The 27,226-nt window shown below is 44.9% G+C and overlaps 2 protein-coding genes across 2 annotated transcripts in view; both read left to right on the top strand.

The window, feature by feature from the left end:
- LOC135518484 (uncharacterized) overlaps positions 1 to 13,200 on the top strand; it is a 51,955-nt gene extending 38,755 nt beyond the window's left edge. Inside the window, exons 2-3 of the mRNA XM_064943656.1 lie at positions 8,921 to 11,087; positions 13,151 to 13,200. Of these exons, the coding sequence (XP_064799728.1) occupies positions 8,921 to 11,087; positions 13,151 to 13,200 (2,217 nt within the window). The remainder of the gene's footprint in view (positions 1 to 8,920; positions 11,088 to 13,150) is intronic.
- The window catches only part of LOC135517132 (rho guanine nucleotide exchange factor 4-like), a 122,571-nt gene continuing 108,254 nt past the window's right edge, over positions 12,910 to 27,226 (top strand). Inside the window, exon 1 of the mRNA XM_064941163.1 lies at positions 12,910 to 17,380. Coding sequence (XP_064797235.1) covers positions 13,220 to 17,380 — 4,161 coding nt within the window. The 5' untranslated portion in view covers positions 12,910 to 13,219. The remainder of the gene's footprint in view (positions 17,381 to 27,226) is intronic.

The raw sequence follows: 27,226 nt of genomic DNA, 5'->3' as shown, positions 1-27,226 counted from the left end.
ATTAAACAGGCATTGTCAGATATTATTCATCCTAATCAGATAGATTTTTTACATGGATGATACATTGGAGGTAATATAAGACAAGTACTGGAAACAATAGAACACTATGAAAAATCTGATTTTGAAAAGGCTTTTGATAATGTACGACTGGAATTTATATATAAATGCCTGGAAAATTAGAATTTTGTAGAATCTCTTACACAATGGTTTAGAGTTATGTATAATAACCCCAGGTGTAAAATAGTAAATAATGGCTACTTCTCAGAAAGTATTCAATTGTTCAGATGAGCAAAACAAGGTTGTCCACTATCGGCATATCTATTTATTATGGCTATCGAAATCTTAGCTATTTAAATCAGATCCACCAACAATAAGGGCCTAGAAATCCAGGGCTAGAAATCCAGGGCTTAAAAACAAAGGTGTCCTTGTACGTTGACGATTCATGTTTACTTTTAAATCCACAATTTGGATCCCTCCTCAGACTCTAGACACTAGACTCAGAGGATCTAGGTAATTTTTCTAACCACTCTGGATTACGACCAAATGATGATAGATGTGCATTAGATAGATAGATGTGTACTACATATTGGATCACAAAAAATATAGCTTTTACATTACCTTGTAGTTTACCAATAACATGGTCTGAAGGTGAAGTGGACATACTCGGTTTTCATGTCCTGAAAGAAAGAAATTCTCATTACAGTTCATTTTAATAGAAAGTTAGCAAAAATAGGTAAGATCTTGCTACTGTGGAAAGGAAAATACCTGTCTATTTGTGGAAAAATCCCCATGATTAACTCTTTAGTCATATCCCAGTTGATCTATTTGAATACTGCCTTCCCTATACCTAGCGACTTGTTTTTTTAAAAACTATATGAGCAAAAGATATTCAATTTCATTTGGAACGGCAAGACAGACCAAATTAAACGTGCCTATTTATATAAACGTGCCTATTTACTTCAGTCATACAAAGGTTATACTTAAATCCGAACTGGTTCTCTAGCAGATTAGTAAGAATGTCTCACCCCATGTTCAAGAATGGCCTTCTTTCCTTTATCAGATTGCAACCTCTCACTCTCGGTTATTTGAAAATGAAATTCTCTCCAAAATATCGCAATTTTTAAAACAAACCATAGAAAGTTGGTTGCAATTTCAGTTTAATCCACCAGAAAAGACGGAACAAATAATACAACAAATAGTATGGTTAAACTCAAATATACTAATTCATTTAAAAAAGGTATAATCTTTAAAAATTATATCATAAATAGGACAGGTGGAGTTATGTCACACATGCAGCTAACAAAAATATACAAAAAACATCTGCTCTGCTCAAAATAACAACAAACGAATTGCAGCATTACTGCAAAAATAGAAGAGGCAAGTGGAAGGGGGAACTCGTCCATCTGCCCTGCGTTAAAGACCAAAATCGGTTAAAGAAAATTGTGATACTAAACAAGTATACGAGATTCATTTAAGGATCAAACAGTTGACAACTGTGACATATAGATTGCAAGATAGTTGGGAAGTTATTTTCAATGTACCGATTCCATGGCACACGGTTTATGAACTGATACACAAAACTAAGCTGGAATGAAAACTTTGTTTTTCTATTTAAATTATTATATGGGGGGGACACACAACCATCCCAACTCTGCAGATTTTGCAGCGAAGAGACAGAATCATTAGATAATTTGTTTTGGTACTGTTCAAATGTGACTCACCACCTGGATTCGGTCTTATGGAGCAACATTTGTAATGTTTTTTTTTTTACATTGGATAAAAGTAGAGACTCAGAGCTACAAAATGGTATATCATACACGGCACTTTTGAGGAACAATGGGAAAGTAATTCTCCTTTGAAAGTTGAAAACTTGTAAACTCACTTTTGTGAAAATGGCCTTTGAATGTTTTGGTGTCTAGTGAAGAGCTCCTCTTTGTCGACAACAATTTCATTACGCTTTTTTGCCGACGTTGACTGACACCGACCATATTCAACGGGTGTTGTAACAGGTGTTGTACACTTTAGCTTACGACATGTAGCTGGCTAGCTAGGTTAACGATGTGTAAGAACACAAGTCAGGTTGTTACTACCCTGCATGAATCTGCTGGGAGCTAACCAACGGGACCAGGTTCAATGTTAGCTAGCTAACATTAGGCTCTAACTTGCAACGCAAACAGTTCTGGGATACAAATAATAACGTCATACATGTAACGCTAGCTAGGGAGCCAGCTAGCTAACGTTAGCTACCTAGCTAACAGTACATTTAAGCTTGAAATGAAACCATTTCTGTCAAAATCAGAAACGTGTAATATCTGAAAAAGTCTAGCATTGGCTTGCTACAATCTTACCCGTATATTTCATCATGCATGATGGACGCGTCTCACGGATGCCATGCCATGGTTGCCCTGAGTTTGAAGATATAATCTGGAGACAGGTGCTTTCTCCTTCTCTTTAGCTAATTCCACTGATTTCAAAACTCTATCCTCCAGAAAGTGGAGAGCAACATTTATGCAGCTCCACTACACAATAAAAACATTTAAAAGCCGCGTTCGACAGGATTACAAACACAGACTGACCAGCTCAAACATGACAAGGTACAAATCTGTCGTTCTGCTCCTGAACAGGCAGTTAACCCACTGTTCCTAGGCCGTCATTGAAAATAAGAATTTGTTCTTAACCTACTTGCCTAGTAAAATAAAGGTCAAAAAAAATAAAAAAAATACAAAAATACAAGGTCGTTATTAAGGCACTTCTGCCAAAAAAAAGCATTTTGATTAAATATATATATATATTTTAAACGTTGAAATGTGAAGTCGTGACTTGCGACATACGCCTCGTTTCCTGAAACGAGTCACATATGTAGCTTGTTTTTGGTCAAAGGTTCATGAATGGCTGAAGAATTGCAACATTTATCTGGAGCTAACTCTGCAAATAGCACTGCTGAGTGATTTAAAAAGTCGTAGTCAATCAATCAATAAAATAATAATACTCTTAGATTTTTGTATTTATTTTTAAACTATGAGAATAGAAAGGTTCAGAACTTTGTTGAAACATCACAGCAGAGTTGAAAAACATACAGTACCAGTCAAAAGTTTGGACACAACAACACATTCTAGGGTTTCTCTTTATCTGTACTATTTTCTACACTGTAGAATAATAGTGAAGACATCAAAAATATGAAATAACACATATGGAATCATGTACTAACCAAAAAGTGTTAAACAAATCAAAATATATTTTAGATTTTAGATTATTCAAAGTAGCCACCCTTTGCCTTGATGACAGCTTTTGGCAGAGGCTGTCTATGTACATAGTCCGTTGGTTAGAGTGTAGTTAGGTAAAGTACGTATTTACATAGTCCGTTGGTTAGAGTGTAGTTAGGTCATGTATGTATTTACATAGTCTGTTGGTTAGAGTGTAGTTAGGTAAAGTACGTATTTAACTATTTAAGTAGTCAGTCCTACTGTCTGCATTCATGCATTGAGTCTGTCCATCATTGCTCCAAATCTATTTATAAAGCTGCCTGGCTTCTTAGTGTCTTGTCTCATTGGTGTGATTTCCTGCCCCGCCTCCACAGCCAGCCCCGCCTCCACAGCCAGGGCAGATTATTCTACAGCTAACTGCTACAAGTGTCTTTATATTCAGCAGTTCAAGAGGCAGAGGCACTCCTCGAGCCGTACCTTCTGTCGTCTGTTTGGGGACTCGCCCCTCTATTTCTCAGGGCGGGTCGCCACGGGTAGCCCAAGTCCGGAGAGGAAGAGTGACATCCCTGTAATCTAAGACCCACCCTCCTCCACCTCACCTCCATCCCCCCTTCACAGGGCTCTGCGGCTTACTCAGGAGGATAGGCGATGGAACATAGACCAAGAGACAAAAAGTGGAGGGAGAAGAGAGGAGTGGAGAGAGGAGGAGAGGGAAGAGCGGGCGGTGTAGAGTGAAGGCGTGAGGGACGGAGGAGTGTACAGAGGACTGTACGGAGGAGTGTATGTCATCGTGTGTTCCATTGCGTGTGAGGGGCCATGGGAGCAGTGCTCAGCTGGGTTATTGAAAGCCTCTACACTGTGGTGGTGGAAACAGCTGTGATTGTGGGACTCGGGAGCGTAAGTTACAGCGCAGGAAAACTTTCTGTTCAGCCTTATCTTCAGCCTTATCTTCATCCTTATCTTCAGCCTTATCTTCAGCCATATCTTTAGCCTTATCTTTAGCCTTATCTTCATCCTTATCTTCAGCCTTATCTTTAGCCTTATCTTTAGCCTTATCTTTAGCCTTATCTTCAGCCTTATCTTCAGCCGTATCTTCAGCCTTATCTTCAGCCTTATCTTCAGCCTTATCTTCAGCCTTATCTTCAGCCTTATCTTCAGCCTTATCTTTAGCCTTAAGTGCAGACTTATCTTCAGCCTTAAGTTCAGACTTATCTTCAGCCTTATCTTTAGCCTTATCTTCAGCCTTATCTTCAACCTTACCTTTAGCCTTATCTTCAGCCTTATCTTCAGCCTTATCTTCAGCCTTACCTTTAGCCTTATCTTCAGCCTTATCTTCAGCCTTATCTTCAGCCTTATCTTCAGCCTTATCTTCAGCCTTACCTTCAGCCTTACCTTCAGCCTTATCTTCAGCCTTATCTTCAGCCTTATCTTCAGCCTTATCTTCAGCCTTAAGTTCAGACTTATCTTCAGCCTTATCTTCAGCCTTACCTTCAGCCTTACCTTCAGCCTTATCTTCAGCCTTATCTTCAGCCTTATCTTCAGCCTTATCTTCAGCCTTATCTTCAGCCTTATCTTCAGCCTTATCTTCAGCCTTAAGTTCAGACTTATCTTCAGCCTTATCTTCAGCCTTACCTTCAGCCTTATCTTCAGCCTTATCTTCAGCCTTATCTTCAGCCTTATCTTCAGCCTTATCTTCAGCCTTACCTTTAGCCTTACCTTCAGCCTTATCTTCAGCCTTATCTTCAGCCTTATCTTCAGCCTTATCTTCAGCCTTATCTTTAGCCTTAAGTGCAGACTTATCTTCAGCCTTAAGTTCAGCCTTATCTTCAGCCTTATCTTCAGCCTTATCTTCAGCCTTATCTTCAGCCTTACCTTTAGCCTTATCTTCATCCTTTATCTTCATCCTTATCTTCATCCTTATCTTCAGCCATATCTTCAGCCTTATCTTCAGCCTTATCTTCAGCCTTATCTTCAGCCTTATCTTCAGCCTTACCTTTAGCCTTATCTTCATCCTTATCTTCAGCCTTATCTTCAGCCTTATCTTCAGCCTTATCTTTAGCCTTAAGTGCAGACTTATCTTCAGCCTTAAGTTCAGACTTATCTTCAGCCTTATCTTCAGCCTTATCTTCAGCCTTACCTTTAGCCTTACCTTTAGCCTTACCTTTAGCCTTATCTTCATCATTATCTTCAGCCTTATCTTCAGCCTTATCTTCAGCCTTATCTTCAGCCTTATCTTCAGCCTTATCTTCATCCTTATCTTCATCCTTATCTTCAGCCTTATCTTCAGCCTTATCTTCAGCCTTATCTTCAGCCTTACCTTTAGCATTATCTTCAGCCTTATCTTCAGCCTTATCTTCAGCCTTATCTTCAGCCTTATCTTCAGCCTTATCTTCAGCCTTAAGTGCAGACTTATCTTCAGCCTTAAGTGCAGACTTATCTTCAGCCTTAAGTTCAGCCTTATCTTCAGCCTTATCTTCAGCCTTATCTTCAGCCTTATCTTCAGCCTTATCTTCAGCCTTATCTTCAGCCTTATCTTCATCCTTATCTTCAGCCTTATCCTCAGGCTTATCTTTAGCGTGTGTGTGACATTAGCGAAGGCTTCATCTTGATAACTACTGTGTTGTTAACTTTTGCATTTTTCTTTTCACAGAGCAAGTGATTGTCATTTTTGAACGTAAAGTGTGTTTGCACAGTATGTTTGTAGAATGTAAATGTACATTGAATGAGAAGGGGTTTGAGAGAGAGAGAGAGAGAGAGAGAGAGAGAGAGAGAGAGAGAGAGAGAGAGAGAGAGAGAGAGACTACACAGCCGTGTTTTCAAACCTTTAATATGGATGTGTAGTGGCTTCTGCAGTAATGGTTACACTACATGGCCAAAAGTATGTGGACACCCCTTCAAATTAGTGGATCTGGCTATTTTAGCCACACCCGTTGCTGGCAGGTGTATAAAAATCAAGCACACAGCCATGCAATCTCCATAGACAAACATTGGCAGTAGAATGGCCACCGTCGTAAGATGCCACCTTTCAAACAAGTCAGTTCGTGAGGTTTCTGCTCGAGCCCCGGTCAGCTGTATGTGTTGATATTATGAAGTGGAAACGTTGAAGAGCAACAACGACTCAGCAGCGAAGTGGCCACACAAGCTCACAGAATAGGACCATGAGTGCTGAAGCACGTAGCGAGTAAATCGTCTGTCCTCGGATGCAACACTCACTACCGAGTTCCAAACTGCCAATGTCAGCACAATAACTGTTCGGTGGTAGCTTCATGAAATGGGTTTCCATGGCCGAGCACAAGCAATTCACTGAACCCAAACCGGTTGCGCGCGTGCGCCATCGTGCATTAATTAATTTAAACGCGATCACAACACGTAGGTTTAAAGAAAACAAGCTCTGAACTAATTGTATTAATTTGGGGACAGGTAGAAAAGCATTAAACATTTATGGCAATTTAGCTAGTTAGCTTGCTGTTGCTAGCTAATTTGTCCTGGGATATAAACATTGAGTTGTTATTTTACCTGAAGAGCATAAGGTCCTCTACTCCGCCAATTCATCCACACATAAAACGGTCAACTGAATCATTTCTAGTCATCGCTCTTCCTTCCAGGATTTTTCTTCTCTTGACTTTTTTATTGCGATTGGCAACTTTCATAAATTAGGTGCATTACTGCCACTGACCTCGTTCGTCTTTCAGTCACCCACGTGGGTATAACCAATGAGGAGATGGCACGTGGGTACCTGCTTCTATTAACCAATTAGGAGATGGGAGGCAGGACTTGCAGTGTGATCTGCATCAGAAATAGAACTGATTGTGATTCTACTTTAGCCCTGGGCAACGCAGACGATTGTCGACGCGCGCACGAGCAGTGTGGGTGCAATAATTGAATAACAGATTTCTAAATTTATTTTGCAACGCTCGCGTACGTGACGAGGGCAGTGTAGTCAGCCTGTGAGATCACCATGCGCAATGCCTAGCGTCAGTTAGAGTGGTGTAAAGCTTCCATCTTTGGACTGGAGCAGTGGAAACGCATTCTCTGGAGTGATGAATAACGCTTCACCATCTGGCAGTCTGATGGACGAATCTGGGTTTGGCAGATGCCAAGAGGACGCTACCTGCCCCAATGCATAGTGCAAACTGTAAAACTTGGAGGAGGAGGAATAATGGTCTGGGGCTGTTTTTCATGGTTTGGGCTAGGCCCCCACAATGACATTCTAGACAATTCTGTGCTTCCAACTTTGTGGCAACAGTTTGAGGAAGGCCCTTTCCTGTTTCAGCATTGCAATGCCGCTGTGCACAAAGTGAGGTCCATACACTAATGTTTTTTTGAGATGGGTGTGGAAGAACTTGACTGCTTGCACAGAGCCCTGACCTCAACCCCATTGATCACCTTTGGGATGAATTTGAACACCTATTGCGAGCCAGGCCTAATCGCCCAACATCAGTACCCGACCTCACTAATGCTGTGGCCGAATGGAAGCAAGTCCCCGCAGCAATGTTCCAACATCTAGTGGAAAGCCTTTCCAGAAGAGAGGAGGCTGTTATAGTAGCCAAGGGGGGAACGACCTCATATTAATGCCCATGATTTTGGAATGAGATGTTCGTCGAACAGGTGTCCACATACTTTTGTCCACGTAGTGTATGTAGATAGATCCATTATTTGTCCTCTGCCAGCTTTTCCCAGGTGGAGGAGATGTTTTGACAGTAATTAGAGAGAAACATGTTGCTCCTTTTTATGCCAGGCTCCTCGTCAACTGTACCTTCCCAGCGCCTGATGTTATATCTCTCTGATTTACTGAAGGCATTGGGGCCTGATGTTATATCTCTCTGATTTACTGAAGGCATTGGGGCCTGATGTTATATCTCTCTGATTTACTGAAGGCATTGGGGCCTGATGTTATATCTCTCTGATTTACTGAAGGCATTGGGGCCTGATGTTATATCTCTCTGATTTACTGAAGGCATTGGGGCCTGATGTTATATCTCTCTGATTTACTGAAGGCATTGGGGCCTGATGTTATATCTCTCTGATTTACTGAAGGCATCGGGGCCTGATGTTATATCTCTCTGATTTACTGAAGGCATCGGGGCCTGATGTTATATCTCTCTGATTTACTGAAGGCATCGGGGCCTGATGTTATATCTCTCTGATTTACTGAAGGCATTGGGGCCTGATGCTATATCTCTCTGATTTACTGAAGGCATTGGGGCCTGATGCTATATCTCTCTGATTTACTGAAGGCATTGGGGCCTGATGTTATATCTCTCTGATTTACTGAAGGCATTGGGGCCTGATGCTATATCTCTCTGATTTACTGAAGGCATCGGGGCCTGATGTTATATCTCTCTGATTTACTGACGGCATCGGGGCCTGATGTTATATCTCTCTGATTTACTGAAGGCATTGGGGCCTGATGTTATATCTCTCTGATTTACTGAAGGCATTGGGGCCTGATGTTATATCTCTCTGATTTACTGAAGGCATTGGGGCCTGATGTTATATCTCTCTGATTTACTGAAGGCATCGGGGCCTGATGTTACATCTCTCTGATTTACTGAAGGCATCAGGGCCTGACACTATATCTCTCTAATTTACGGAATGTACTGTGTTGTATGTAGAGTTATCTGAGCCTCTACAAGATCATCTTATTGCTATCAGACTCTTAGCAGTGTTAAGTTACCAGCGGAAAGCCTATCTCTCTTCTTTTTCTCTCTCTGCAGACCCAGGAAGCTCTTGAGGACTCAGAGGGACTGCAGAACACAGAGGGATTACAATTAGAGGTGGAGGAGGGGGATTTGGGACCCGGCGACCCCCAAGACTGGAGCCAGGACGAGGCGAGGAAGTGGAGCGGAGGTGGGAGTGACATCCCCTCGTCGGAGGAGTACTTTGACTCGTGTTCATGGAACAGTGACACGTTGTGTGACACGCTGTCGGACCTGAGCGCGGACTGCAGCGAGGACTCTCTGTCTGCCACACTGGGGGTGGAGGACGTACACACGGGATGGAAGAACAACAGCCACCACACCGCTGGGCACTGCAGAGCCAGACACACAGCAGAGAGGAGCCAGCACAACCACAGCACAGAGAACACAGAGACTCACGTATGCAGACGCAGCACAGAGAAACAGCCCAGCACAGAGAAACAGCCCAGCACAGATACAGCACAGAGTCAGCCTTGCAACACAGAGATAACAAACACATACATGAACACAGAAAAATACAGCGTCGAGATTCATAACCAACAACACAGCACAGAGAAACTCACAGAGAAGAAGCAACACAAACACAGCACAGAGGCAGAACCCCAGCGTAGCACAGAGAAACACAGCACAGAGACAGAACCCCAGCGTAGCACAGAGAAACACAGCACAGTGGTTCATGTCACTCAAATCAACGGTCATCAGAAAACACTAATACACCAGACAGAGTCCCACAGACAAAATTGCCCAGCCGGACACCAGCTCGACATCTCACAAAGCACAGAAACGTTTACACAGAGAAACAGCACAGAGACACAAACGCAGAGCAGCACAGAGAAATGGTGCACAGCGTTAGCCAACACAGGTAAAACAGGGAAAGAGAGCACAGGGTTAGCCAACACAGGTAGAACAGGGAAAGAGAGCACAGGGTTAGCCAACACAGGTAGAACAGGGAAAGAGAGCCCAGGGTTAGCCAACACAGGTAGAACAGGGAAAGAGAGCACAGGGTTAGCCAACACAGGTAGAACAGGGAAAGAGAGCACAGGGTTAGCCAACACAGGTAGAACAGGGAAAGAGAGCACAGGGTTAGCCAACACAGGTAGAACAGGGAAAGAGAGCACAGGGTTAGCCAACACAGGTAGAACAGGGAAAGAGAGCCCAGGGTTACCCAACACAGGTAGAACAGGGAAAGAGAGCACAGGGTTACCCAACACAGGTAGAACAGGGAAAGAGAGCACAGGGTTAGCCAACACAGGTAGAACAGGGAAAGAGAGCCCAGGGTTACCCAACACAGGTAGAACAGGGAAAGAGAGCACAGGGTTACCCAACACAGGTAGAACAGGGAAAGAGAGCACAGGGTTAGCCAACACAGGTAGAACAGGGAAAGAGAGCCCAGGGTTACCCAACACAGGTAGAACAGGGAAAGAGAGCACAGGGTTAGCCAACACAGGTAGAACAGGGAAAGAGAGCACAGGGTTAGCCAACACAGGTAGAACAGGGAAAGAGAGCCCAGGGTTACCCAACACAGGTAGAACAGGGAAAGAGAGCACAGGGTTACCCAACACAGGTAGAACAGGGAAAGAGAGCACAGGGTTAGCCAACACAGGGATATGTAATCAACATAGCATGGATATACAACATATATATCTGCTGTCCACTCTGCACAGTGTAGAGAAACATAATTCACAAATACACAGCAGTCACCTGGAGCAGGTAAGCCTTGCCAGCCAGAATAAGTGTAGTACCAACAGACAGGTGAAACACAACCAGCACATTGTAGAGACACACTGCATAGACACACACAACGCAACAGAGACACACTGCATAGACACACACAACGCAACAGAGACACACTGCATAGACACACACAACGCAACAGAGACACACTGCATAGACACACACAACGCAACAGAGACACACTGCATAGACACACACAACACAACAAAGACACACTGCATAGACACACACAACACAGCCAAACCAGACACACACCGCAGACTCACACACAAAACAGCCAAATCAGACACATACTGTGAAATTATTGCAGAGCCCAGTACAGAAACACACACCACAGACACAATCTGTATGGACACACAACGCACAGAGAGGAGTAGGCCACCCACCACAGAGGCAGAGAGGAGTAGTCCACCCACCACAGAGAGGAGGAGTCCACCCACCACAGAGAGGAGTAGTCCACCCACCACAGAGAGGAGTAGTCCACCCACCACAGAGAGGAGGAGTCCACCCACCACAGAGACAGAGAGGACTAGTCCACCCATCACAGAGAGGAGTAGTCCACCCACCACAGAGAGGACTAGTCCACCCACCACAGAGAGGACTAGTCCACCCACCACAGAGACAGAGAGGACTAGTCCACCCACCACAGAGACAGAGAGGAGTAGTCCACCCACCACAGAGAGGACTAGTCCACCCACCACAGAGAGGAGGAGTCCACCCACCACAGAGAGGACTAGTCCACCCACCACAGAGAGGAGTAGTCCACCCACCACAGAGAGGAGGAGTCCACCCACCACAGAGACAGAGAGGAGTAGTCCACCCACCACAGATACAGAGAGGAGTAGTCCACCCACCACAGAGACAGAGAGGAGGAGTCCACCCACCACAGAGACAGAGAGGAGTAGTCCACCCACCACAGAGACAGAGAGGAGTAGTCCACCCACCTCAGAGACAGAGAGTAGTCCACCCACCTCAGAGAGGAGTTGTCCACCCACCTCAGAGAGGAGGAGTCCACCCACCACAGAGAGGAGTAGTCCACCCACCTCAGAGAGGAGGAGTCCACCCACCTCAGAGAGGAGGAGTCCACCCACCACAGAGAGGAGTTGTCCACCCACCTCAGAGAGGAGGAGTCCACCCACCACAGAGAGGAGTAGTCCACCCACCACAGAAACAGAGAGGACTAGTCCACCCACCACAGAGAGGACTAGTCCACCCACCACAGAGACAGAGAGGAGTAGTCCACCCACCACAGAGGCAAAAAGTAGTCCACCCACCTCAGAGACAGAGAGTAGTCCACCCACCTCAGAGAGGAGGAGTCCACCCACCTCAGAGAGGATTAGTCCACCCACCACAGAGAGGACTAGTCCACCCACCACAGAGACAGAGAGGAGTAGTCCACCCACCACAGAGAGGACTAGTCCACCCACCACAGAGAGGAGGAGTCCACCCACCACAGAGAGGACTAGTCCACCCACCACAGAGAGGAGTAGTCCACCCACCACAGAGAGGAGGAGTCCACCCACCACAGAGACAGAGAGGAGTAGTCCACCCACCACAGATACAGAGAGGAGTAGTCCACCCACCACAGAGACAGAGAGGAGGAGTCCACCCACCACAGAGACAGAGAGGAGTAGTCCACCCACCACAGAGACAGAGAGGAGTAGTCCACCCACCTCAGAGACAGAGAGTAGTCCACCCACCTCAGAGAGGAGTTGTCCACCCACCTCAGAGAGGAGGAGTCCACCCACCACAGAGAGGAGTAGTCCACCCACCTCAGAGAGGAGGAGTCCACCCACCTCAGAGAGGAGGAGTCCACCCACCACAGAGAGGAGTTGTCCACCCACCTCAGAGAGGAGGAGTCCACCCACCACAGAGAGGAGTAGTCCACCCACCACAGAAACAGAGAGGACTAGTCCACCCACCACAGAGAGGACTAGTCCACCCACCACAGAGACAGAGAGGAGTAGTCCACCCACCACAGAGGCAAAAAGTAGTCCACCCACCTCAGAGACAGAGAGTAGTCCACCCACCTCAGAGAGGAGGAGTCCACCCACCTCAGAGAGGATTAGTCCACCCACCACAGAGAGGACTAGTCCACCCACCACAGAGACAGAGAGGAGTAGTCCACCCACCACAGAGGCAAAGAGTAGTCCACCCACCTCAGAGACAGAGAGTAGTCCACCCACCTCAGAGAGGACTAGTCCACCCACCACAGAGAGGACTAGTCCACCCACCACAGAGAGGAGTAGTCCACCCACCACAGAGAGGAGTAGTCCACCCACCTCAGAGACAGAGAGGAGTAGTCCACCCACCACAGAGACAGAGAGGAGGAGTCCACCCACCACAGTGAAATACAACCCAGCACCACACAGTTTAGAAACCACAGGGAAGTTCCATTCAGCCAGTCCATGTGTGGGTATCCCCAACGGACCTGTCACAAAGACCCAGCCTCAGACCTTCCTCAGTGCTACAAAGACTCACGTTGAGGCATGCGGATCATGTGCCCACTGCCAGGAAGAGCACAAGGTGTGTGTCACAACCAGAAACTCAGCAGAGCCACCTGAACCGTCGGGGACAGAGGAGATGGGGAATGGGTTCTGTTCAATCATGTCTTCCGTGGAGGCTGGACATCCTTTTGAGGTGGGACTTCCTGTAGAGGTGGGACTTCCTCCCTTGCTAGACACCCGTGGGCCCATACCTCTTTCCAACGCCCTGTCACCTGATCTGTCTCTCTCACCATCGCAAAACAGGAAGGGGATCAACCAATTGGAATCCGAGTTAGCCTCACCGGTCCCAGCTCCTGGGCTGGGCGTTGAAGGAATGACAGAGATACGAACACAGAGCGTTAGTTCACGACCACCGAAGAAGGATGCCGTTCAAACCCAAGGCCTAATCCCTGAGCTCCAGGACCAGAGGGGCTCCAGCACAGAGACACCCAGGGACAGTGAGCACTCACCTGGGGAGAGTACGAGGGATGAGGGCTGGCTGGGGGAAGGTTATACCTCCGTAGAGCTCCAGCCTGCTTCTGCTCATCCCAAGTCTGACGCTGTGGGGTGGAGTGAGGAATGCCTGCCCACCCACCCACGCTCCCTCCCCCACATAGACTGGCCGCCTCCCTCTGACAGGTCAGGATCAGAAGACTCAGAACACTCACAGCTGTTATCAAAGACCTCGACTAGAGAGGACAGGACAGGACCAACCCATTCCCTGTCCGGGGTGAGAGAGGAGGAGGAAGAAGAAGATTGTCATGTTTACAGTCAACAGGAACAGGCGGTAGAAAGCACATCCTGCCCTGAATCAGCACGGCCAAACACTGTTAAAACAGCAGAGTTCTCTGACCATACAGACACTGACTCTGAGCATGTTGGGCTGTCAAGCACAGAGGAGACAGAGGATGCTATATTCCCCTACAGTCCTACAGGAGTCTTCGTAGAGATCACTAGTGATCTGTATGTTGATCTCTGCACACAGGGTGTTTCTAGTGACATAGGCCAAGGGTCAAACCAACCTACAGAGACTGAGCCTCTTCAGGGAGACAGCACAGAACCACCTGCCTTAGATCAGGAGACTGTACCACTGAGGAGGATAGAGATAACTGTGGGAGCAGACCTTTCTGTTACCATAGGAACAGACTCTCCTGTTGTCGTGGGAACAGACTCTCCTGTTATCGTGGGAACAGACTCTCCTGTTGTCGATGGAACAGACTCTCCTGTTGTCGTGGGAACAGACTCTCCTGTTGTCGTGGGAACAGACTCTCCTGTTATCGTGGGAACAGACTCTCCTGTTGTCGTGGGAACAGACTCTCCTGTTATCGTGGGAACAGACTCTCCTGTTATCGTGGGAACAGACTCTCCTGTTGTCGTGGGAACAGACTCTCCTGTGTGTAAAGAACAAGTCCATAGCCGCCGGGATCACCTAGAGATCCACCACAGGATCCCTGAGCCTCCCTCTCCCTGCCCTGTGCCACCCTCAATCCTTTCTCTGTCCTCCCTCTCTGACTCCAACAACCACACCAAGGCCAGTGAAAGGTTGTGTTCAGGGTCTCTCTGTACGAGGGGTCAGGTGCCAGAGCAGTGGACCTCTGAGGTAGAGATAAAGGTAGCCCACCAGAGCAGGTCAAAGGAGTGTGGGGATAAAACTGATGGTGAGACCCCTTCCCTGACCGAGCCCGCAACGTTAACCTCAAAATTCCTGGGGGAGACCAATGAGACCCTGGACAGAGCTCTTGAAGACCCCCCTGAGGATTCTGAGAAGTTCCTGTCCCTCGTGGACTACCACCCTTACTGGTGCAGTGATGACTCAGCCGTGTCCTGGCTGGAGGATGAGTATCCCTTCAGCCTGGCTGAGGTGGAAGAGCTGGAGAGGCTTCAGAGAGAGGGTTACAGAGACGCCCCTAATCAGAAACATACAGACTGGAGAGGAGACATCTCTAACCATACAGACACTACAGACTGTAGAGGAGACATCTCTAACCATACAGACACTACAGACTGTAGAGGAGACATCTCTAACCATACAGACACTACAGACTGGAGAGGAGACATCTCTAACCATACAGACACTACAGACTGTAGAGGAGACATCTCTAACCATACAGACACTACAGGGTGTAGGGAGGCTAATTGTGCTGCAAACAGTACCACAGGCCTCTCTGAACCCTTATCTTCCTACCTGGAGACCAGAAGCCTGCTATTGGACAGTGCAGAGAAGGAGAAGGGCCAGCAGCCCATTCCCCACCAATCCCCCAAGCCTCCCTGGGACAGAGACAGACAGGAGTGTAGCAACTCACCTGAGACTTTAGGATTAGAGGACAGTTGGTTTACTGAGGAGGACAGCTCATACAGATCCTCCCTCCAGACCAGCTCTCACCCTACCCTCCTGCAGCAGGATCGTGAGGTGAGGATCGTGAGGTACCCCTATCCCGGCGTCAGTCTCAACCTGCTCTCACTTACTAGCCTGGAAACCATCCTAGAGGCTGATCCCGACCACTCCCTGGACAACTCTGGGACAGTGGAAGATGAGACTGGGGATGAGGAGGAAGATAAGGAGTGGAGAAAGATTGTTAGGATAAGGCCCACTGAGGAGGACAGAGGCACCGTTCTTCTGTCTGGTGACATCATCATATCCTATGTGCCCACTTTCAGCACGTCTTCGTGTCGCCCTGAGGACTTGTCCAGTATCGAGTCGTCAGAGCACCAGCTGGACTTGTCGACCTTTGACCCCGATGACCCCAGGATCATGACCTTACCAAATGACAGGGACGCCTCGGGAAGCGAGAGATGCTCCAGTCCCACCCCCACCTCTGTGTCCTACGATTTTGACACCACCAGCACTAACAGTGAGGAGACGGAAGAGTCCATCCTGCCTGTCTCAGGGGGGAACGCCAACCTCCACAAACCCATGAAGAGCAAGTCTAAAGGAGGCCGGGCGGGGAGCACCAAGAGCTCCAAGTTCTCTGTCTTCTCCAAGATGCCTTCCTTCAGGAAGAAGAACAGTCTGAAGAACACCAAGGTGGACAGCTCGCCCCGGGACTCACCCGACCTGGGCCTGGGAAGGGAGCTGGGGGGAGACGCCTCAGACAACGACAGTGTCTTTTTGACGGTCCAGCAGTCCTTCTCCTCTGGTCCGGTGGGTTGCTACGAGACAGAGGAGGAGGACTACAGCTTCTTCCCCTCCACGCCTCGCACCCGCCACGTCCGCCTGCTCTTCAGGGAGGGGCCCAGCAACCCAGACACCCCTCTGACCTCCCAGCCCGGAGGTCTCAGACACAACCAGACTGGGGCCCCCGAGGGCCTGCACGGCTACAAGAGGAGCAAGAGCTCTGACAGCCTCAACCTCCGCATGCGCTTCGCCCAGGCCCACAAGTCCCTATCCAGCATGTTTGAGTCTCGCTCCATGGATAAGGAGAACGAGGAGGAGCAGGGGAGCATTGAGACAGGGAATGAAGGGAAGGTGGGGCGGACCAAACAGTCCTGGAGGAGGCTGAGGGCCAAAGAGGCTGAGCTGGTGAGGAGGACCCTGTCTGTCCCGGTCGGGGATGGGGTCGAGGGAGAGGACGGTGGGGGTTTGAGGACGCCCAGACAGATCCACAGTGACTATGCTTCCCGCTCGGCCTCAGTGCTCAGTGTCCCTGGGTCCCCCTCTTCTCTCAGGGCTCTGAATCTCACCGACCACTTCACCAAGAGGCGCCTGCAGGACAGTCAAAGAAGGTCCGAGGCCAACACCCCACAGGGCTGCAAGTTAGATAGCGAGAGGAGGCCAGGGAAAGTCCCGCCCAAAGACCTGTCAATCAACTTCTCAGACTCCGGACCGCCATATTCACAAGACTCTGAGGCTCCGCCCGCAAATGAATCCAGCCCCCTGTCGCCCATGAGCCCCGCCTCCCTGGCTGCATTAGCCAATCAGCTGTCCTGGTCCCCAGGGGGAGGCTATGAGAGCACAGTGTCTAGCATGGTAGCTACACCAGACACCCCAGTGAGACCCATGAGCCCCAAGCCCCACAGCCCCAGACCTGCTGCCCAGCACAGGTCTATCTGCTACTCCCCCACTGTCTCTGCCCGGGCCTCAGTCCTGTCCCTGCTCCTCATGGGCCAGTCAGCCAGTGTAGAGGGCCTGTCTGACCCGCCAGAGAAGCCCAAGACCCTGAAGCCCCGAGCTGGGCCGTTAGACTCCTCCTCCCTCAGTCCATTGGAGGAAAGAGAAGTGGACAGTCTGCTTACACCCATGTTCTTCAAACAGTTTGAGGTAAGGCACAGCTATATGATAACAAAGCCTTATCATTTGTCTGACGGATTGCATGTGTTTTGTTAAGCTGATTCTCCATGGCAGGCAGGGATGGCCTTGTGTGTAACTGAAATAACTGATAATAACAACAGGTAATAACTGAAAACTGAAAATATTGAAATAGCTGTCCAAACTAAAATAACTGATAATAACTCATAACTCATAAACCTGAAATAAATCATATAACTGATTTATTTTATTCATTTCACCTTTATTTAACCAGGTAGGCAAGTTGAGAACAAGTTCTCATTTACAATTGCGACCTGGCCAAGATAAAGCAAAGCAGTTCGACACATACAACGACACAGAGTTACACATGGAGCAAAACAAACATACAGTCAATAATACAGTATAAACAAGTCTATATACGATGTGAGCAAATGAGGTGAGATAAGGGAGGTAAATGCAAAAAAAGGCCATGGTGGCAAAGTAAATACAATATAGCAAGTAAAACACTGGAATGGTAGATTTGCAATGGAAGAATGTGCAAAGTAGAAATAAAAATGGGGTGCAAAGGAGCAAAATAAATAAATTAAATACAGTAGGGAAAGAGGTAGTTGTTTGAGCTAAAATATAGGTGGGCTATGTACAGGTGCAGTAATCTGTGAGCTGCTCTGACAGTTGGTGCTTAAAGCTAGTGAGGGAGATAAGTGTTTCCATTTTCAGTGCTTTTTGTAGTTCGTTCCAGTCATTGGCAGCAGAGAACTGGAAGGAGAGGCGGCCAAAGAAAGAATTGGTTTTGGGGGTGACTAGAGAGATATACCTGCTGGAGCGTGTGCTACAGGTGGGAGATGCTATGGTGACCAGCGAGCTGAGATAAGGGGGGACTTTACCTAGCAGGGTCTTGTAGATGACATGGAGCCAGTGGGTTTGGCGACGAGTATGAATCGAGGGCCAGCCAACGAGAGCGTACAGGTCGCAATGGTGAGTAGTATATGGGGCTTTGGTGACAAAACAGATGGCACTGTGATAGACTGCATCCAATTTGTTGAGTAGGGTATTGGAGGCTATTTTGTAAATGACATCGCCAAAGTCGAGGATTGGTAGGATGGTCAGTTTTACAAGGTTATGTTTGGCAGCATGAGTGAAGGATGCTTTGTTGCGAAATAGGAAGCCAATTCTAGATTTAACTTTGGATTGGAGATGTTTGATATGGGTCTGGAAGGAGAGTTTACAGTCTAACCAGACACCGAAGTATTTGTAGTTGTCCACGTATTCTAAATCAGAGCCTTCCAGAGTAGTGATGTTGGACAGGCGGGTAGGTGCGGGTTGCGATCGGTTGAAGAGCATGCATTTAGTTTTACTTGTATTTAAGAGCAATTGGAGGCCACGGAAGGAGAGTTGTATGGCATTGAAGCTTGCCTGGAGGGTTGTTAACAGTGTCCAAAGAAGGGCCAGAAGTATACAGACTGGTGTCGTCTGCGTAGAGGTGGATCAGAGACTCACCAGCAGCAAGAGCGACCTCATTGATGTATACAGAGAAGAGAGTCGGTCCAAGAATTGAACCCTGTGGCACCCCCATAGAGACTGCCAGAGGTCCGGACAACAGGCCCTCTGATTTGACACACTGAACTCTATCTGAGAAGTAGTTGGTGATCCAGGCAAGGCAGTCTTATGAGAAAGCAAGGCTGTCGAGTCTGCCAATAAGAATGTGGTGATTGACAGAGTCGAAAGTCTTGGCCAGGTTGATAAAGACGGCTCGCCTTTATCGATGGAGGTTATGATACCGTTTAGGACCTTGAGCTTGGCTGAGGTGCACCCATGATCAGCTCGGAAACCAGATTGCATAGTGGAGAAGGTACGATGGGATTCGAAATGGTCGGTGGTCTGTTTGTTAACTTGACTTTCGAAGACTTTAGAAAGGCAGGACAGGATGGATATAGGTCTATAACAATTTGGGTCTAGAGTGCCTCCCCCTTTGAAGAGGGGGATGACCGCGGCAGCTTTCCAATTTTTAGGGATCTCAGACATTACGAAAGTGAGGTTGAACAGGCCAGTAATAGGGGTTGCAACAATTTTGGGGGATATTTTAGAAAGAGAGGGTCCAGATTGTCTAGCCCAGGTGATTTGTAGGGATCCAGATTTTGCAGCTCTTTCAGAACATCAGCTATCTGGATTTGGGTGAAGTAGAAGCAGGGGGGGGGGGCTTGGGCAAGTTGCTGCGGGGGGTGCAGAGCTGTTGGGTAGGGGTAGCCAGGTGGAAAGCATGGCCAGCCGTAGACAAATGCTTATTGAAATTCTTAATATCATAGATTTGTCGGTGGTGACAGTGTTTCCTTGTCTCAGCGCAGTGGGCAGCTGGGAAGAGGTGCTCTTATCCTCCATGGACTTTCAGTGTCCCAAAACCTTTTGGAATTACTGCTTCAGGATGCAAACTTCTGTTTTATTAAGCTGGCCTTTGGTTCCAAACTTCCCTGAAAAGTTGCATATCGCAGGGGCTATTGATGTTAATGCAGTACGACGCAGGATGTTTTTGTGCAGGTCAAAAGCAGTCAAGTCTGGAGTGAACCAAGGTCCAGTCAGGTCTGGAGTGAACCAAGGGCCAGTCAGGTCTGGAGTGAACCAAGGGCCAGTCAGGTCTGGAGTGAACCAAGGGCCAGTCAGGTCTGGAGTGAACCAAGGTCCAGTCAGGTCTGGAGTGAACCAAGGGCCAGTCAGGTCTGGAGTGAACCAAGGTCCAGTCAGGTCTGGAGTGAACCAAGGTCCAGTCAGGTCTGGAGTGAACCAAGGGCCAGTCAGGTCTGGAGTGAACCAAGGGCCAGTCAGGTCTGGAGTGAACCAAGGGCCAGTCAGGTCTGGAGTGAACCAAGGTCCAGTCAGGTCTGGAGTGAACCAAGGGCCAGTCAGGTCTGGAGTGAACCAAGGTCCAGTCAGGTCTGGAGTGAACCAAGGTCCAGTCAGGTCTGGAGTGAACCAAGGTCCAGTCAGGTCTGGAGTGAACCAAGGGCCAGTCAGGTCTGGAGTGAACCAAGGGCCAGTCAGGTCTGGAGTGAACCAAGGTCCAGTCAGGTCTGGAGTGAACCAAGGTCCAGTCAGGTCTGGAGTGAACCAAGGTCCAGTCAGGTCTGGAGTGAACCAAGGTCCAGTCAGGTCTGGAGTGAACCAAGGGCCAGTCAGGTCTGTTCTTATTTTTTTTAATGGGGCATGATGATGATTAAAATGGTGAGGAAAGCACTTTAAAAGAACAACCAGGCATCCTCTACTGACGTGATGAGGTCAATATCCTTCCATAATACCATGGCCAGGTTGATCAGAAAGGCCTGCTCGCTGAATTATTTTAGGGTGCGTTTGACAGTGATGAGCATTGGTCATTTGACCGCAGACCCATTATGAACGCAGGCAATGAGGCAGTGATCACCGAGATCCTGGTTGAAGACAGCAGAGGTGTATTTAGAGGGCAAGTTGGTCAGGATGATATCTATGAGGGTAATGAAATACTGTCGGTTTAACATCATGAAAGAATGACCTGCCTGTCAGTTTAACATCATGATAGAATGACCTGTCAGTTTAACATCATGATAGAATGTCCTGACTGTCAGTTTAACATCATGATAGAATGTCCTGACTGTCATTTTAACATCATGATAGAATGACCTGCCTGTCAGTTTAACATCATGATAGAATGACCTGTCAGTTTAACATCATGATAGAATGTCCTGACTGTCAGTTTAACATCATGATAGAATGACCTGTCAGTTTAACATCATGATAGAATGACCTGTCAGTTTAACATCATGATAGAATGTCCTGACTGTCAATTTAACATCATGATAGAATGTCCTGACTGTCAGTTTAACATCATGATAGAATGACCTGTCAGTTTAACATCATGATAGAATGACCTGTCAGTTTAACATCATGATAGAATGTCCTGACTGTCAGTTTAACATCATGATAGAATGACCTGACTGTCAGTTTAACATCATGATAGAATGACCTGACTGTCAGTTTAACATCATGATAGAATGACCTGACTGTCAGTTTAACATCATGATAGAATGTCCTGACTGTCAGTTTAACATCATGATAGAATGACCTGACTGTCAGTTTAACATCATGATGGAATGTCCTGTCAGTTTAACATCATGATAGAATGTCCTGACTGTCAGTTTAACATCATGATAGAATGACCTGACTGTCAGTTTAACATCATGATAGAATGACCTGCCTGTCAGTTTAACATCATGATAGAATGACCTGCCTGTCAGTTTAACATCATGATAGAATGACCTGTCAGTTTAACATCATGATAGAATGACCTGTCAGTTTAACATCATGATAGAATGACCTGTCAGTTTAACATCATGATAGAATAACCTGTCAGTTTAACATCATGATAGAATGACCTGTCAGTTTAACATCATGATAGAATGACCCGACTGTCAGTTTAACATCATGATAGAATGTCCTGACTGTCAGTTTAACATCATGATAGAATGTCCTGACTGTCAGTTTAACATCATGATAGAATGACCTGTCAGTTTAACATCATGATAGAATGACCTGTCAGTTTAACATCATGATAGAATGTCCTGACTGTCAGTTTAACATCATGATAGAATGTCCTGACTGTCAGTTTAACATCATGATAGAATGACCTGTCAGTTTAACATCATGATAGAATGTCCTGACTGTCAGTTTAACATCATGATAGAATGTCCTGTCAGTTTAACATCATGATAGAATGACCTGACTGTCAGTTTAACATCATGATAGAATGACCTGACTGTCAGTTTAACACCATGATAGAATGACCTGACTGTCAGTTTAACATCATGATAGAATGACCTGACTGTCAGTTTAACATCATGATAGAATGACCTGTCAGTTTAACATCATGATAGAATGACCTGTCAGTTTAACATCATGATAGAATGTCCTGACTGTCAGTTTAACATCATGATAGAATGTCCTGACTGTCAGTTTAACATCATGATAGAATGACCTGTCAGTTTAACATCATGATAGAATGTCCTGACTGTCAGTTTAACATCATGATAGAATGTCCTGACTGTCAGTTTAACATCATGATAGAATGTCCTGACTGTCAGTTTAACATCATGATAGAATGTCCTGACTGTCAGTTTAACATCATGATAGAATGTCCTGACTGTCAGTTTAACATCATGATAGAATGTCCTGACTGTCAGTTTAACATCATGATAGAATGACCTGTCAGTTTAACATCATGATAGAATGACCTGACTGTCAGTTTAACATCATGATAGAATGACCTGACTGTCAGTTTAACATCATGATAGAATGTCCTGACTGTCAGTTTAACATCATGATAGAATGACCTGTCAGTTTAACATCATTTTAGAATGACCTGTCAGTTTAACATCATGATAGAATGTCCTGACTGTCAGTTTAACATCATGATAGAATGTCCTGACTGTCAGTTTAACATCATGATAGAATGACCTGTCAGTTTAACATCATGATAGAATGTCCTGACTGTCAGTTTAACATCATGATAGAATGTCCTGACTGTCAGTTTAACATCATGATAGAATGTCCTGACTGTCAGTTTAACATCATGATAGAATGTCCTGACTGTCAGTTTAACATCATGATAGAATGTCCTGACTGTCAGTTTAACATCATGATAGAATGTCCTGACTGTCAGTTTAACATCATGATAGAATGACCTGTCAGTTTAACATCATGATAGAATGTCCTGACTGTCAGTTTAACATCATGATAGAATGTCCTGTCAGTTTAACATCATGATAGAATGACCTGACTGTCAGTTTAACATCATGATAGAATGACCTGACTGTCAGTTTAACACCATGATAGAATGACCTGACTGTCAGTTTAACATCATGATAGAATGACCTGACTGTCAGTTTAACATCATGATAGAATGACCTGTCAGTTTAACATCATGATAGAATGTCCTGACTGTCAGTTTAACATCATGATAGAATGTCCTGACTGTCAGTTTAACATCATGATAGAATGTCCTGACTGTCAGTTTAACATCATGATAGAATGTCCTGACTGTCAGTTTAACATCATGATAGAATGAACTGTCAGTTTAACATCATGATATAATGTCCTGACTGTCAGTTTAACATCATGATAGAATGACCTGACTGTCAGTTTAACATCATGATAGAATGACCTGACTGTCAGTTTAACATCATGATAGAATGACCTGACTGTCAGTTTAACATCATGATAGAATGTCCTGACTGTCAGTTTAACATCATGATAGAATGTCCTGACTGTCAGTTTAACATCATGATAGAATGTCCTGACTGTCAGTTTAACATCATGATAGAATGACCTGCCTGTCAGTTTAACATCATGATAGAATGACCTGTCAGTGTAACATCATGATAGAATGTCCTGACTGTCAGTTTAACATCATGATAGAATGTCCTGACTGTCAGTTTAACATCATGATAGAATGACCTGTCAGTTTAACATCATGATAGAATGACCTGTCAGTTTAACATCATGATAGAATAACCTGTCAGTTTAACATCATGATAGAATGACCTGTCAGTTTAACATCATGATAGAATGACCCGACTGTCAGTTTAACATCATGATAGAATGTCCTGACTGTCAGTTTAACATCATGATAGAATGTCCTGACTGTCAGTTTAACATCATGATAGAATGACCTGTCAGTTTAACATCATGATAGAATGACCTGTCAGTTTAACATCATGATAGAATGTCCTGACTGTCAGTTTAACATCATGATAGAATGTCCTGACTGTCAGTTTAACATCATGATAGAATGACCTGTCAGTTTAACATCATGATAGAATGTCCTGACTGTCAGTTTAACATCATGATAGAATGTCCTGTCAGTTTAACATCATGATAGAATGACCTGACTGTCAGTTTAACATCATGATAGAATGACCTGACTGTCAGTTTAACACCATGATAGAATGACCTGACTGTCAGTTTAACATCATGATAGAATGACCTGACTGTCAGTTTAACATCATGATAGAATGACCTGTCAGTTTAACATCATGATAGAATGACCTGTCAGTTTAACATCATGATAGAATGTCCTGACTGTCAGTTTAACATCATGATAGAATGTCCTGACTGTCAGTTTAACATCATGATAGAATGACCTGTCAGTTTAACATCATGATAGAATGTCCTGACTGTCAGTTTAACATCATGATAGAATGTCCTGACTGTCAGTTTAACATCATGATAGAATGTCCTGACTGTCAGTTTAACATCATGATAGAATGTCCTGACTGTCAGTTTAACATCATGATAGAATGTCCTGACTGTCAGTTTAACATCATGATAGAATGTCCTGACTGTCAGTTTAACATCATGATAGAATGACCTGTCAGTTTAACATCATGATAGAATGTCCTGACTGTCAGTTTAACATCATGATAGAATGACCTGACTGTCAGTTTAACATCATGATAGAATGACCTGACTGTCAGTTTAACATCATGATAGAATGTCCTGACTGTCAGTTTAACATCATGATAGAATGACCTGTCAGTTTAACATCATTTTAGAATGACCTGTCAGTTTAACATCATGATAGAATGTCCTGACTGTCAGTTTAACATCATGATAGAATGTCCTGACTGTCAGTTTAACATCATGATAGAATGTCCTGACTGTCAGTTTAACATCATGATAGAATGTCCTGACTGTCAGTTTAACATCATGATAGAATGACCTGTCAGTTTAACATCATGATAGAATGACCTGTCAGTTTAACATCATGATAGAATGTCCTGACTGTCAGTTTAACATCATGATAGAATGACCTGACTGTCAGTTTAACATCATGATATAATGTCCTGACTGTCAGTTTAACATCATGATAGAATGACCTGACTGTCAGTTTAACATCATGATAGAATGACCTGACTGTCAGTTTAACATCATGATAGAATGACCTGACTGTCAGTTTAACATCATGATAGAATGTCCTGACTGTCAGTTTAACATCATGATAGAATGTCCTGACTGTCAGTTTAACATCATGATAGAATGTCCTGACTGTCAGTTTAACATCATGATAGAATGACCTGCCTGTCAGTTTAACATCATGATAGAATGACCTGTCACTGTAACATCATGATAGAATGTCCTGACTGTCAGTTTAACATCATGATAGAATGTCCTGACTGTCAGTTTAACATCATGATAGAATGACCTGTCAGTTTAACATCATGATAGATTGACCTGACTGTCAGTTTAACATCATGATAGAATGACCTGTCAGTTTAACATCATGATAGAATGACCTGTCAGTTTAACATCATGATAGAATGACCTGTCAGTTTAACATCATGATAGAATGTCCTGACTGTCAATTTAACATCATGATAGAATGTCCTGACTGTCAATTTAACATCATGATAGAATGTCCTGACTGTCAGTTTAACATCATGATAGAATGACCTGTCAGTTTAACATCATGATAGAATGACCTGTCAGTTTAACATCATGATAGAATGACCTGTCAGTTTAACATCATGATAGAATGTCCTGACTGTCAGTTTAACATCATGATAGAATGACCTGACTGTCAGTTTAACATCATGATAGAATGTCCTGTCAGTTTAACATCATGATAGAATGACCTGACTGTCAGTTTAACATCATGATAGAATGACGTGACTGTCAGTTTAACATCATGATAGAATGTCCTGACTGTCAGTTTAACATCATGATAGAATGTCCTGACTGTCAGTTTAACATCATGATAGAATGACCTGACTGTCAGTTTAACATCATGATGGAATGTCCTGTCAGTTTAACATCATGATAGAATGTCCTGACTGTCAGTTTAACATCATGATAGAATGTCCTGACTGTCAGTTTAACATCATGATAGAATGACCTGACTGTCAGTTTAACATCATGATAGAATGACCTGCCTGTCAGTTTAACATCATGATAGAATGACCTGTCAGTTTAACATCATGATAGAATGACCTGTCAGTTTAACATCATGATAGAATGACCTGTCAGTTTAACATCATGATAGAATGACCTGTCAGTTTAACATCATGATAGAATGACCTGTCAGTTTAACATCATGATAGAATGACCTGACTGTCAGTTTAACATCATGATAGAATGTCCTGACTGTCAGTTTAACATCATGATAGAATGTCCTGACTGTCAGTTTAACATCATGAAAGAATGACCTGTCAGTTTAACATCATGATAGAATGACCTGTCAGTTTAACATCATGATAGAATGTCCTGACTGTCAGTTTAACATCATGATAGAATGACCTGACTGTCAGTTTAACATCATGATAGAATGTCCTGACTGTCAGTTTAACATCATGATAGAATGACCTGACTGTCAGTTTAACATCATGATAGAATGACCTGTCAGTTTAACATCATGATAGAATGACCTGACTGTCAGTTTAACATCATGATAGAATGACCTGACTGTCAGTTTAACACCATGATAGAATGACCTGACTGTCAGTTTAACATCATGATAGAATGACCTGACTGTCAGTTTAACATCATGATAGAATGACCTGTCAGTTTAACATCATGATAGAATGACCTGTCAGTTTAACATCATGATAGAATGTCCTGACTGTCAGTTTAACATCATGATAGAATGTCCTGACTGTCAGTTTAACATCATGATAGAATTACCTGTCAGTTTAACATCATGATAGAATTTCCTGACTGTCAGTTTAACATCATGATAGAATGACCTGACTGTCAGTTTAACATCATGATAGAATGTCCTGACTGTCAGTTTAACATCATGATAGAATGACCTGTCAGTTTAACATCATGATAGAATGTCCTGAC

The sequence above is a fragment of the Oncorhynchus masou genome, chromosome 28 (genome assembly GCF_036934945.1).
Source record: "Oncorhynchus masou masou isolate Uvic2021 chromosome 28, UVic_Omas_1.1, whole genome shotgun sequence".
Lineage (NCBI taxonomy): Eukaryota > Metazoa > Chordata > Actinopteri > Salmoniformes > Salmonidae > Oncorhynchus > Oncorhynchus masou.
This window is presented reverse-complemented; position numbering and strand designations above follow the sequence as displayed.